Source organism: Tuber melanosporum (assembly GCF_000151645.1).
Source record: "Tuber melanosporum whole genome shotgun sequence assembly, scaffold_36, strain Mel28".
Classification (NCBI taxonomy): Eukaryota; Fungi; Ascomycota; class Pezizomycetes; order Pezizales; family Tuberaceae; genus Tuber; species Tuber melanosporum.
The window spans coordinates 539164-552437 of record NW_003299041.1 but is presented as its reverse complement, the minus strand read 5'-3'; the positions used below and the strand labels follow the sequence as shown (position 1 = coordinate 552437).

Genomic DNA, 13274 nt, shown 5'->3' with positions numbered 1-13274 from the left:
CCAGCGGACCTTTCAGTCTCTCGCTCACAAGGCGAGATGCACTACTCGCAATAATCGCGACAGCAAACTAGGCGCGAAGTGGACAGCTAAGAATCGGTCTCGGCCCAGGCTTTACAATGGCTCATATGCAGGCTCTAGTCGGACTAGTCTCGAGGATCGATCGATGTGGAGCCCCTCCGCCTCCAGCACATGGAGCAAATACTCTCTTGACAAGACCCAGACTTCCATGTCTGTTGATTCACTGGGTTCAGCATTTACGCATGCTGACTATGCACAATCTATTGGGTTCGCTAACGCTTTGAGTCATGCTATCATCCGGGAGGAGGCAGCAAGTGGGACTTCTGTCGATGACAGAGAGGCTACCTTGCTCGACTGTGATGAATTGGAACTTGCTGGAGCACCTTGGGCAAAAGAAGGAATGCTGAAGCACAAACATCATCTTGAAAGCATGGACAAAAAGGCCAAGAATAGGGGCTGGACCGAATGCTTCGCAGTTATTGAGAGGGGATGGATGAGGCTTTTCCAGTTCAACCAGTCAGGGAAGAATAAGGATGCTGTGGTTGGAGTCGTTGGAGGCGGTAATTGGACCGAGAACGCAGATGCCATCGGTTCTTTTCTTTTACGGCAGACCATCGCATTAGCACTTCCACCACCTGGCTATTCGAAGGCAAGGCCTAACGTCTGGGCCTTATCACTCCCCTCTGGTGCTGTTCATTTCTTCGAGGTTGGCACGGCAGAGATTGTCAAGGAATTCGTTTCTACGGCCAACTATTGGGCAGCCAGACTTTCGAAGGAGCCTTTGATTGGTGGTGTTAGTAACGTGGAATATGGCTGGAGCGACAACGTTCTTGGCGAGATAGGCCCTGGCTTAACTTCAAGTGTCTCCAACACTAATGACTCAAGGCCCAGCCTCCAAATTTCTATTAGAAGCAGTCTTGACCACGGGACTGTGGTCAGGCCAAGATTGCCGGGTGACCGGGTGAACATCACGGATTGGGCACCGCCAAGTCAAAGCATGGTCGCCAGCTCATTAGGCGAGGCTGATCAGCTAAGAGCTTTGGAAACATATGTTACCAACATTGAGGTGGAACTTGCTAGACACAACGACCTGAGGCCTACTATGGTCCTAACGGTAGGTCTTAGCTCCTCCCTCTTGAAAGGGTTTCAATGCTAACATTAATTAGTTCTCCCCACGCCACCCAAATTCTTCAAAGGCGATGAACAATTGGGAAAAGAAGTCCAGCTATCTGCTGAGGGAAATCATCAAGTTTAGGACGTACATCGAGTGCTTGTCGTCCGCCGCCCAACTGCGAGAGAAGCTTCAAGCAGGCGAAAATGGAGCAGTGTCTGGTAACAATAATGAGAGCAGGAGCCCCGTGTCTACATAGACGGCACGAGCTTGGAGGTTTGAGCTTAAGCTTTTCTCTCTCCCTTTCCTTTTAATACATATTTCTACCTGTAATCCCATTTCCTTGGATTTGTTTGTGTTGTTTTGCCTGTTGCGATATCAGGTATAGGGTGGAGTGGACTAGTGGACAACCTTTTGCGGGGGCTATTGTTATTTCCTTCTGTGGCTTTTTGTCTGCGTTTCTGTTTAGGTTTCATCAAACTCTGTCTGCCCATTTTCTCACGATTTTGATGTCCATGATGAATGGCTGCTTTTGAGCGTTTCTGTCATATTGTCCTCTTGGTATTTTTTTGTTTTTTTGTTTTTTTTTGCGTTTTTGCGTTTTTCTTCCTCTGATACCTGCGCTTGTATTTCGTTTTTATTACAACCTTGGGGCGAGCTACTCATAATTTCTAGCTTGAATGGTTGGCTGTTTAATGTGAAGGATTGGGAGGGCGTAGTTTCCTTCCTTTCTCTTCCTTTTCCTTTGATATATGCATACATACATCTATTTAATGCGCCATTTTTTACGAAGTGGCCTCTGTTCTTTCTTTCTTTCTTGCGCTCTCCCCCCTCTTTGGTGGGGAGGGAAATATACTGCCGCGATGGATTTTCCTTTTCCTTTCCTTTCCTTTCCTTTTTTTGGGTGGGGGGTTGGGGTGAGAGCGAGAGGTACGGTAGATGATTGCAAAAAGTTCCTTCCGGGTTAATACAATATGAAACTTGGGTGGAGCTTATTAGGTTAATCTCGTGTGGGAAGGAAAGGAATAATCGTAGACAAAAAAAGCATTGATAATTTAGATAGTCTACTTCCCACATCTTCACGTGCTCTCACTCGCCTAACTCGGTTCATGCATTACCGTAATTATGATAAGTTAGCAGTCTCCCGAAAACTTTGTTTTGTTTAGCCATGAGTGCCGTGGGGAATTTCATCCCACACATGTCTCCAAAGTGTCGTCTTGGTACCGGACCGGTAGATGGAGTAAATTGGGGTACCATTGAGTAAATTATCACAGTGGGTCCCCGACGAACCTTCCCCTATACATCGCAACACAAGTATTATCTTTAGTATGATACCTACCATACCGTGCCGTCCTTTTGTCCGTCCGACCAAACCCAGGAGGTGCGGTACCATACCACTGCGCACGAGAAATACCGGCGCTGTACAAATAGTTAATGGCCTAAGTTGATTCGCGGGTACGACCGGGGCGAGTGCCGTTCTGCGAAACACGGTGGTACGGCAGGTAGGTGGGTATTAAATTTACAGTAACTTAGGATATATTATCGGCACTCATGCAAAAGAGGGTTAGACTCGATAGCGGTTAACTCAACCTCCCTGTACGAGTACTAGTACAGTAATCCATCATCGCCCACGGAGGAGGGGAAGCTTGGTTGGATTGGCTCGCTAATCGGCTAAACTCCGAAAGAACGAACCCCTGGCGGGATTCGGAGGTTGTTCTAGACGGGGTTTGATCTACGTTGGCTGGGTGAGGCTGAGCTTCGAGCTTCTTTTCTTGTTTGGGTGGTAAAAGACAGTCCGACCAGCGAGATATAGGTACCGGTATCATACTTGAGGTTTATCTTATTGCCTATAATACATATCGGTATCTATCCCTACTCTGCTCGGCTAGGGTAGACCAAAGCGAAGCATCACCACACCATCCACCCTCCGCTACATCATCGATCAATCAACCATGGAACCTACCACCACTACCCCCACGGACAGCACCACGCAACGAACCCCACCGCCGTCCCCTCCTGCAAACATAGATTTGAATACGAAAATGGCGATATATACAAGTGAATCTACGCTATTCTCTCCGCTCAAGCGCAAGCGAGAGAGTATCCTGCCGCCGCCGCCTCCGGCCGTATGGCGAGAAGAAGGAGGGGGAGGGGGAGGTGGAGGAAGGGAGCCCGAGGGCTCCTCGCATTCTGGAAGACTTGCTCGGCAGCTTGAGGGGTTGTCGCTTGGTCGGGTGAAGTTCCCACTTGATGCTGGGATGGCTTGTGGGGATGGAGTGGTTGTTGATGTAGATGATCGGGATGAAGGGGGGGAGGAAGAGGATGGGGATGGACAGGTGGTTGGGAAACGCACAAGATTGGTATCACCACCGTTAACGCTGAGGAGAGGGGGTGGGTATGGGAGCAGTAGTGATGAGGAGCTTGGGAATGCTCCTGCCCCACATCCGGCACAGGGGCTCCGGGAGGGAGCAGCAGCAGTAGAAGAGGAGGAGGAGGAGGAGGAGGAGGAGGAGGAGGATAGTGATTGGGGCTTGAGTGGGGTTGGAGTTAAACCCTCTCCTAGGCAAAGTTACATTAGGGCTCAGAAGAAGTTGCAGCAGGTACGATATTATATTCTGCCCATGCTCCGGAGTTGGAGGAGTGGCTTGGAGCTAACCATTGAACGGCAGATTCGAGAATATAAATCCCGGGTGTCTAAGGAAGCACGGGAGAAACGGAGCTGGGAGAGGAGGAGAAGGAAGAGCTTTACGAATGGTAATACCACTGCCGCGGCTGCGGTGACGAAGGGGGTTACTCATAGATCTGAAGGGGAGGAGGGCGAAGAAGATTGCCGCGGACGGAGGAAGAGGGTGCATTTTGATGTTTAGTCTTGCTACTACTGATAAGCTTGATGTGGGGGTTTTGTCTGCCTGCCTGTCATGATATCTCAATGGCTTTTGCGAGGATTGTATATGCGGTTTGGGTGGCTGGATGGCGTATATCTGGGTTTCGGGTTTCTTCTTTCTTTTCTTTGCCTTGGTTGCTGGTGGGGTTGGAGTATGTTCATGTTTCTGGTTGCTGGGGTGGGGCTGTATATTTCGGGACTGATGTGGGGAATACACGGTGGATTTGGGTTTCTTTTTTTTTTCTTTTTTACATCTGTTAACCTTCTTAGGTATATGGCTGTGGTAATGGGTATTTTAGAGTTTGGGGGATGGGGGTCTATGTTTTATGATTTGGCTTGACATATGTCCGTTTTATTGCTTTTGATACGGTATTTCTTGAGGTATTGTTTTTCACTACAATACTTCTTATGTACCCACTTAATTTAGTCTTACATCGCACCACCACCTGTAGCTTATGATCCGTGATACCAAACATCTTTGTGGAGTAGATATCCAAGTCAAGTTTAGCAAAGCCAACGACGCCAAACTTATTATTTACCTGATGTACAATTACCTTTCCCTCATCATCCCATCCCATTTTGTTTTAAAAAAGCTTCTTATACCACGGCTTCAAACTCTCCAGCCTTTCTGCTTCCTTCTTTACAGCCCTCTCTTCAGCAGCCCTCATAGCCACCTCTTTCCTCTCCACAAGGACCTTTTCCCTCTCGGCCTTCTTCCGATCAATAATCTCCACAACCCTCCGCATTCCAGCCTTCTCCTTATGCCTCCGGTACTGGCAAACCTCATATGTAATCGCGCTAGTTCCCGCAAACGTTCCGGCGGCCCAGTTCGCCGCATTGGGTACTGGTGCTGCGGAGCAGATCAGTAACCCCCCCCCATTCCTCTCTCCTTTCGGGGAAATGGGAAAGGGAGCAAACCTCGAAGAACAAGCTTCAAACCCCCGAACGCAATACCGGCGATGATCCCGTATAGAAAGGCGTTCCGAACGCATGGCTGTAAATGCACTTTCTTGAAGTCTTCCGTGTGGATGGTTTTGACGGCTTCCGAGAGGGTAGCTTGCTGGGTTGCAGCGTAGTCGTTTGGTGTGACCTTTGGATCTGTGGGATTTGCTGGGTCGAGGGTGGTGTTGCGGGTCCTGGCGGTTACGATTGGGTTTGTGTTGGAGGTTGTGGAGAGATCTCGGGCATCTTCCGCCATTTTTTGTTGGTTTTGGTTGCCTGTTTGGGGGTTGGGTAGTGGGATTGGGATGGATGGGTGAGTGAGGATGGTGGGGCTAGTTTATCGGGCTGAGATATCATTCCCCACCAGGGATTTAAGGTTACTATACCATACTGAGTTCAGCCTCTCAGTGGTTACATAAGCAAACTAACCGAGTTGGGATCCTTCAGGTTTGCTTAGAATTAAATTAAAATTTCGAACGCGTTAGGTGCGCGTTGTTCGTTGTGTTGACTTTATCTGCCCATGCTTGAGGGGGAAAAACTTAACGAAGGATAAATTCTTCTGACAACCCTGAGTACCTTCGGATTTTCTCTATTCTGGTAATTATACTTAATCTAGTTTTATCACACATACTTTCATCCTTTCACCTGCTCTCCTTTAGTGTTGTACACCATACTGCACAAAACCATACACTCTTTAATACCTACTTACAACGACACACAGTATCGATTTCAACAATGTACTCCTCACGGGGCGGCAGCAGCAGCACACGCTTCAAGCGTGGAGGCTACCGCAGAGGTGGCAATAGTGGTGGAGGACGATTCCAGAAGACAAGGACCATTACCGCGAACTCATTACTAGCTACCGACGGCACCTCCGGAGAGGAGAAGTTTGAGTCCTTGAGACTTGCGAATGACATTGATGAGCGGATGGGCTTCGCAAGGTTTGAGGCTGGGCCTAAGAAAGTTGGTTGGCTGGTCAACATGAAGTCTGTGAGTTTATAAAAAATAAAATAAAATACTATGTGGAATCAATTGAAGGCGGGAGGGGGAAGCGGTTTGCTAATGTGGGTTTTTTTGTTTGGGGGGGTTCGTAGACTATTCTGGAAGACGGCCAAGTTACCGGTGGAAAGGCGGGCGTGGACTATTACTTTCTGGATGATTATGGGGGGTCGTTCAAAGCGACTGTCTTGTATGATCCGTATTTTTTAATTGCTACTAAGGTTTGGGATATTCCCATGTGGCATTGCATGGGATGTGAATGCTGATGAGTGCGGGGATGGTAGCGTGGTAATGAGCCGGAGGTAGAGGAGTGGTTGAGAAGAAAGTTTGAGGGCATAATCAAGAAGACTTCGAGGTTAACAAAGGAAGATTTACGGATGGTAGGTGGTGACGGCAATGCTCGGGGGAAGGATAGTCAGAGCTGACGATATGAATGACAGCCGAATCATTTGCTAGGATACCGGAGAACCTTCATTAAGCTGGAGTTTGTAAACGTCACGAATTTACTGGCGGCCCGGAAAGTGCTTATGCCGATTGCGGAGAAGAATAGGAAGAATGTTAATGCTATGGACGCTTATGCCGAAGTTGCTAGGTATATATGATATATTAGGGGTTGGGGTTTTCTCGGAGGCGAGAGAGCTGATTTTGGGATAGTGCTAGCGCCGGTTTTGACTTCATTGATGAAGGTAATGACCTACGAAGGTCTACGAATATGGTTGAAGCTTGCGATTTTATAATTGATATACGAGAGTATGATGTGCCATATCATGTGCGGGTGGCTATCGATCAAGGTAATGTCATGGTGATATCTTTGCGATTCAATCAATGGTTGCTGATAAGTAGTACATAGAGATCCGTATTGGAAAGTGGTATACTGTTGAGGCCAAACATGGCATTGTATCGCTTACTTGCATTGAGGATCGACTGAAACAGGCCGAGCCGGTCGTGCTGGCGTGGGATATTGAAACTACAAAGTTACCATTAAAGTTTCCTGACGCTTCAATTGATCAGATTATGATGATATCGTATATGATTGAGGGATCAGTGAGTTTACTAATGTTGAGAATTGAGGAATGGAACATAGAAGCTAAGTATGCGCTTATAGGGGTTTCTCATCACTAACAGAGAGATTGTTTCCCAAGACATTGAGGATTTCGAATACACTCCTCGACCGGAGTATGAAGGACATTTCATGGTCTTCAACGAACCAGACGAGAAAGCCGTGCTTGAGCGATTCTTCGACCACATCAAAGAGGCAAAACCCACGGTAATGGTAACGTACAACGGTGACTTCTTCGATTGGCCATTTGTAGAAGCCAGAGCCTCCCAATTGGGCATAGACGTGTACCGTGAGATTGGCTTCCGGAAAAACTCTGAAGACGTCTATTATAGCAACTATTCTGCCCACATGGATGCCTTCGCCTGGGTGAAACGTGACAGTTATCTGCCCCAGGGGAGTCAAGGCTTGAAGGCGGTCACTACAGCAAAGCTCGGATACGACCCCGATGAATTGGACCCCGAGCTTATGACAAGGTTCGTTTACTGCTTATCTTCCTCCTACCCTGGATCTACTGATTTTGTGTTCCAAGGTATGCCATGGAGAAGCCGCAAGTCCTGGCAGAGTACTCGGTTTCCGACGCCGTGGCTACATACTATCTATATATGAAATACGTACACCCCTTCGTCTTTGCCCTGTGTACGATTATCCCGTTAGGCCCGGATGATGTGCTACGGAAAGGAACGGGAACCCTTTGTGAGATGTTGCTTATGGTGGGTGTTCCATGCGGTCATAAGGTATCACTCGCTTACTTGAACAGGTCCAAGCATATCGGAAGGAGATTGTCTTGCCGAACAAGCATAAGCAGGTTGAGGAGGCATTCTTTGATGGTCATTTGCTAGGGTCGGAGACATACGTCGGTGGTCACGTCGAGTCTATCGAAGCGGGAGTGTTCCGAAGTGATATCCCGGCCAATTTCGTCATTGATACGGGGGCCATTGATAAAGTGGGTGGCCTTTGGCTCTATTTTTGTTTCTGGATGGCTGTCTGATTTGGCAGTAGCTCATTGAGGACCTTGACTCTGCTTTACAATTTAGTATTGTTGTCGAGGGGAAGAAGATGGAGGATGTGACGAATTATGATGAGGTTTGTATGGTTGCCTCTGATGGTTGGAATTTATGCTTATGAAGTGGATAGGTCAAGGAACAAATCAGGTCTAAACTTCAGCAATTGAGGGACCTCCCTGCACGAAATGAGCGACCATCGATATACCATTTGGACGTTGCTTCTATGTACCCGAACATTATGACCACCAATCGCCTTCAACCAGATTCCATGATATCAGAATCGGACTGTGCTGCCTGTGACTTCAACCGACCTGGAAAAACCTGTGACCGGCGGCTACCATGGGCTTGGAGAGGAGAATATCTCCCCGCCAAGAGAGACGAGTACAATATGATTAGGTATTCACTAGAGAACGAGAAATTTCCTCCTAAGCATCCGAAATCACCCCAAAGAACATGGGATGATCTGACAAGCGAGGAGCAAGCCTCGGCAATCAAGAAGCGTCTTGCAGACTATAGCAAGAAGGTCTACCATAAGATTCATGAAACCAAAACAATTGAGAAAGAAGCCATTATCTGTCAGCGCGAGAATCCATTCTACGTCGATACTGTCAAGAACTTCCGTGATCGTCGCTACGACTTCAAGGGGAAGCAAAAAGCATGGAAGCGTAAAGCAGATGACCTTAAGGCCTCCGGTGCCACCGCTGCAGAGATCGATGAAGCGAATAAGATGACTGTCTTGTTCGACTCTATGCAGCTTGCTCACAAAGTCATTCTTAATTCCTTCTACGGATACGTCATGAGAAAAGGATCTCGCTGGTATTCTATGGAGATGGCTGGTGTCACTTGTCTTACTGGTGCTCACATAATTCAATTGGCTAAAGAAATCGTCGAGCGGATCGGGAGACCATTAGAGCTGGATACCGACGGTATTTGGTGTATTCTCCCAGGGACATTTCCGGAGAACTTTGCGTTCACACTCGAGGGTGGGAAGAAGCTGCCGATATCTTACCCTTGCGTGATGTTGAACCATCTGGTCCATGCAAAGTTTACCAATCACCAGTATTCAGAACTTGTGGATCCCGCCACCCACAGATATAAGACCCATAGCGAAAACACTATCTTCTTTGAGGTCGATGGGCCTTATAGGGCTATGATCCTGCCTACGTCCAAAGAGGAGGATAAGAATTTAAAGAAACGTTATGCTGTGTTCAATCATGATGGGAGTTTGGCGGAACTGAAGGGGTTCGAAGTCAAGCGCCGCGGCGAACTAAAACTAATCAAGATATTCCAGTCTCAAATTTTTAAATTCTTCTTGGAGGGAACGAGTTTAGAGGAGTGTTATGGCGCCGTAGCTAAGACTGCCAATCGTTGGCTTGATGTTCTGCATTTACGTGGTAGAACGCTCGCCGATGAGGAGCTCATTGACTTGATTTGTGAAAACAGAAGTATGTCAAAGACATTGGCGGAGTATGGTTCTCAGAAGTCGACGTCTATTACCACCGCGAAGCGGCTGGCAGAGTTCTTGGGCGAGCAAATGGTGAAGGACAAAGGTCTCAACTGCAAATACATTGTGTCCGCAAAACCTCGAAACGCACCTGTTACCGAGAGAGCACTCCCAGTTGCTATATTTTCTGCGGAGGAATCGGTCAAACGCCACTTCTTGCGAAAATGGCTGCATGAGGAACCGAGCGATTTTGATCCTCGGGGTATCATTGATTGGAACTACTACCTTGAGCGTCTGGGATCTGTCATTCAGAAGCTTATCACCATCCCTGCTGCTCTCCAGAAAGTTGACAACCCAGTACCTAGGGTGCCACATCCGGACTGGCTGCAGAGACGTATCGACATCGAGGATGACAGGTTTAAGCAGAAGAAGATGACGGATATGTTTCAGAAACGGACCGAGTTGGAGATTGTCCCTCCTGGAGTGTCTATGCACTTGGACGATATGGAAGACTTTGGCGGCACTACTACGATGCCTTTAAACCGGCCTATGCTTGCAACTGCGAAGCGTCTTGGGAAGAGGAAGGCGCCTGATACACCTGCTCCGGTCGGGGGCGATCCGTTTGCTAGCCTGCCCGCTGTGATGCCACCGATGACAGAGGATTACAAAGGGTGGTTGCAGTACCAGAAGAAAAAGTGGAAAATTCAAAAACACGCTCGGACTAGGCGGAGGCAATTGTTCGGGGACAGGAGCTCTCTTCAGGCGGACTCTATTGGTGGCTTCTTCAGGAATCAGACGGAGTTCATGCTTTCGAATACCTGGGAGATTTTGCAACTTCGGCCGACGGATATGCCTGGTGAAGTTAGGGCTTTCATATTAGTCGGTAGGAAGATTATCACCTTGAAGATTAAGGTTCCACGTCAAATATTTATCAATTTTAAGAGTGAGGAGCTTCCGGATGTTACTGTTAAAGGGTGCATAGTAGAAAGGGTTAACCATACTCTTCCAAATGGCCATCCTTCGGGGAATCTCTTCAAGTTGGTGGTGCCCGAGGATACATACATATCTGAGCAGAAGGCTTTCTCGATTATCTTCTCGCACGCTAGCGTCGAAGGTGTGTACGAAACTCAAGTTCCTATGAGTATTCGTGCTCTGCTCGAATTAGGTAATAGTTGCACCTTCGATGAGTCCCAGCGGGGTGTGCTTGGGAAGGGCCTTGACCATGGGTTCGACTTGTCTTCATTGAAATCGAAAGAGGCGAAGAGACCTTACCTCCAGATCGGCGGTATGGACTACCTGTTTTTGTATCATGTGGTTGCGGGTGACCGCCAGGTCTTTGGCCTCTTCCCACCCGGAGGAGAAGCGCATGTTGTAGTTTATAATGCGACACGGGAAGCCCAGGGCCTCCCGAACATGGACAAGATATACGCTGAGCAATTCACCCGAAGGATGGAAACGGCTAACGGTCCCGGAGATAGCATGATCGAGTACCCAGCCACACTACACTTTCAAACAACTTATGTCAATACGAAAAAGAAGCTAGAGAAGGAGTTGACTGATCTATTGAAGGGGATCCGGAATGAGGAGTCGAAGCCAACTACGCTTGTTATTCAATCCCCACAACAAAGGACTCTGGTGGATGCTGTGTCTATCTTGAGCGAGTTCCCTATCCTCACCTTACGCTCAGATCCCGCGGACAATAGCCTGCCTCTTGGTTGGCAGACATTCGTGGCTAAGAGGATTGTAACACATTACCTGGCTTTGGGGGCGTGGATACTGCACTTGGTAGAGCTAGCGCGTTATGGAAGGATCCCGCTATGTAACCTGGAGAGGGATGATCCAACTTTCCTGATTGACATTGACTATGCACGACGGCTACAAAAAAATAATGTTGTGCTGTGGTGGTCACCCTCACCCAAGCCAGACCACGGAGGATATGAGAAGGATGATATCTTAGGGTCTATGGAAACAGTCGATATGCCTGCTATCAATAACCCTGGGTCGTATTCGTCCGTCTGCATTGAGATCGAGGTCCGGAATTTGGCTATCAACACAATCCTTACGTCCTCTTTAATAAATGAGCTGGAGGGGAGCGATTCTGTTGCTATGAACCCGGCAGCACCTCAAGGTGATGATCCAACTGATGGGACTAATATTATTTTCGCAAACAACGCGTTCACTACAGCTGGGGTGGCAGTTTTACGGGAGATGGTCAAGGCCTGGTCTGCTCTAGCTACTCGAGGGCAGCCGGTGGCGGAAATTATGGTTGAGCACTTGGTTCGCTGGGTCGAGAGCCCGGATTCATTCCTTTACGACCGGGCATTACACTACTACGTCCAGACCATGTCTAAGAAGGCTTTCCTGCAACTTCTGACTGATTTCCGGAGAGTTGGGTCCCATATTGTGTTTGCGAATGTCAACAAACTTCTTGTTCAGACTACTAAGACGGATGTTGGGAATGCTTATGCTTATAGCGAGTACATTATCAAAGCTATCCGGGCAAAACCGTTGTTCAACTTTCTCGATTTGAAGATTAATGAGTATTGGGACTATCTTGTCTGGTATGATGAGATGAACCATGGGGGAAAGGCTTGTGAGAAGATCGTCGAAGCGGAGAATCAGGAGTTGAACATTATCATGCATTGGCAATTTGCGAAGTTCCTTCCACAAACTTTGCAGACAATCTTCCATGATTGGGTAGTTGAGTTTGTAGAGGCCATTCACGCTCAGAAGAACCCGTCCGCGTCAGGACCCAATGCTTCAACGCCATGGCCTACCCAGATTTTCTTCAAAATGTCTGAGGATTCGGGCGACAAGGTCATCCTCGGCAACGAATTCAAGAAGCCCCTCCGTAAGCAAATCGGTCAGCTCATCCGCCGCCAGCAAGAATCTATGATCCACCCGGAAATCGACGTCGACTTTGAATTCCCCTCCTTACCAGGCGCCTACCGGGATATGAAGAACCCCGTCCTGCAGCTCGTCCGCTCCCTAACAGCGGTCTTCGGCCTTGCCAAAGAAATCAACACAGAAGCACGCATCCTCCGCAAGGAACTCCTGGCGTTGCTCGACATCAAAGAGTTTAGCAAAGAGGGTACATTCGAGAACCCCAGTGAAACGCTCAAATTCTCCCAAGTGATCTGCAAGAACTGTGCCCTCCCACGCGACATGGACTTGTGCAAGGATGAGGACCTGATGCCGGAAGTCACGGCCGACGGCCAACTCCGCGGGCGTGCCTGGAAGTGCAAGTTTGATTTTTGCGGCGGCGAGTTCGACCGCTTGGCGTTCGAGGAGAAGATGATATCGCAGTTGCACCAGTTTGTCACGGCGTATAATGTCCAGGACCTCAAGTGTGGGAAGTGTCAAACTTTAAAGGTCAATGAGTTTATGGAGCATTGCTCGTGTTCGGGGCCCTGGGTGCTTACGGCTGAGAGGGAGGTGCTTGTTAAGAGGTTACATGTGTATAAGAGTGTTGCGGAACATTACTCCTTTAGGATGCTGGAGGGCGTTGTCGGGGATATTATGGGATGTGTCTGAGAATAATACGTTCCCCTTTATTTTGTGCGTTTGCTGGATGGGTGATGAGGGTCTTGAGGTTAGAGTTTTATACATTTTTGTAGTTGTTTTCAGTCCTTCTTGTGATATAAAAATTAAGGTTGGAATATCAAAATTTTGGGCCCATTAGCGGGCGGTTGATTTTACTGTGAAGATGTTCTGTCTATGAGCAGTCCCTGGAAAGGGCTGTCGACGGATTTCTTATGTGCGATCCAAGCGCCAGTAGTCGTGAGCAGTTTGGTATTTCGCACTAGGAATGA

General features: G+C 48.1%; 3 protein-coding genes; 2 read left to right on the top strand and 1 right to left on the bottom strand.

The window, feature by feature from the left end:
- Positions 1–1492, top strand: part of GSTUM_00007497001 (uncharacterized protein) — a gene marked incomplete at its 5' end in the record, with an annotated part of 3448 nt that extends 1956 nt beyond the window's left edge. Inside the window, 2 exons of the mRNA XM_002839463.2 lie at positions 5–1132; positions 1185–1492. Of these exons, the coding sequence (XP_002839509.1) occupies positions 5–1132; positions 1185–1388 (1332 nt within the window). The 3' untranslated portion in view covers positions 1389–1492.
- Positions 1493–4335: 2843 nt separating this feature from the next.
- On the bottom strand, positions 4336–5261 carry GSTUM_00007496001 (uncharacterized protein). XM_002839462.2 has 2 exons: positions 4932–5261; positions 4336–4863 (listed from the first exon to the last, which is right to left on the bottom strand). The coding sequence occupies exons 1-2, from the start codon at positions 5209–5211 to the stop codon at positions 4598–4600; spliced, it is 546 nt and encodes a 181-aa protein (XP_002839508.1). The 5' UTR covers positions 5212–5261; the 3' UTR covers positions 4336–4597.
- A 429-nt stretch (positions 5262–5690) lies between these two features.
- Positions 5691–12996, top strand: GSTUM_00007495001 (uncharacterized protein; the record flags this gene model as incomplete). The annotated part of the gene is made up of 12 exons (XM_002839461.1): positions 5691–5945; positions 6050–6175; positions 6239–6334; positions 6395–6546; positions 6609–6745; positions 6805–6998; positions 7060–7487; positions 7544–7724; positions 7772–7957; positions 8014–8097; positions 8149–9615; positions 9805–12996. The coding sequence occupies 12 exons, from the start codon at positions 5691–5693 to the stop codon at positions 12994–12996; spliced, it is 6498 nt and encodes a 2165-aa protein (XP_002839507.1).
- Positions 12997–13274: the final 278 nt, after the last annotated feature.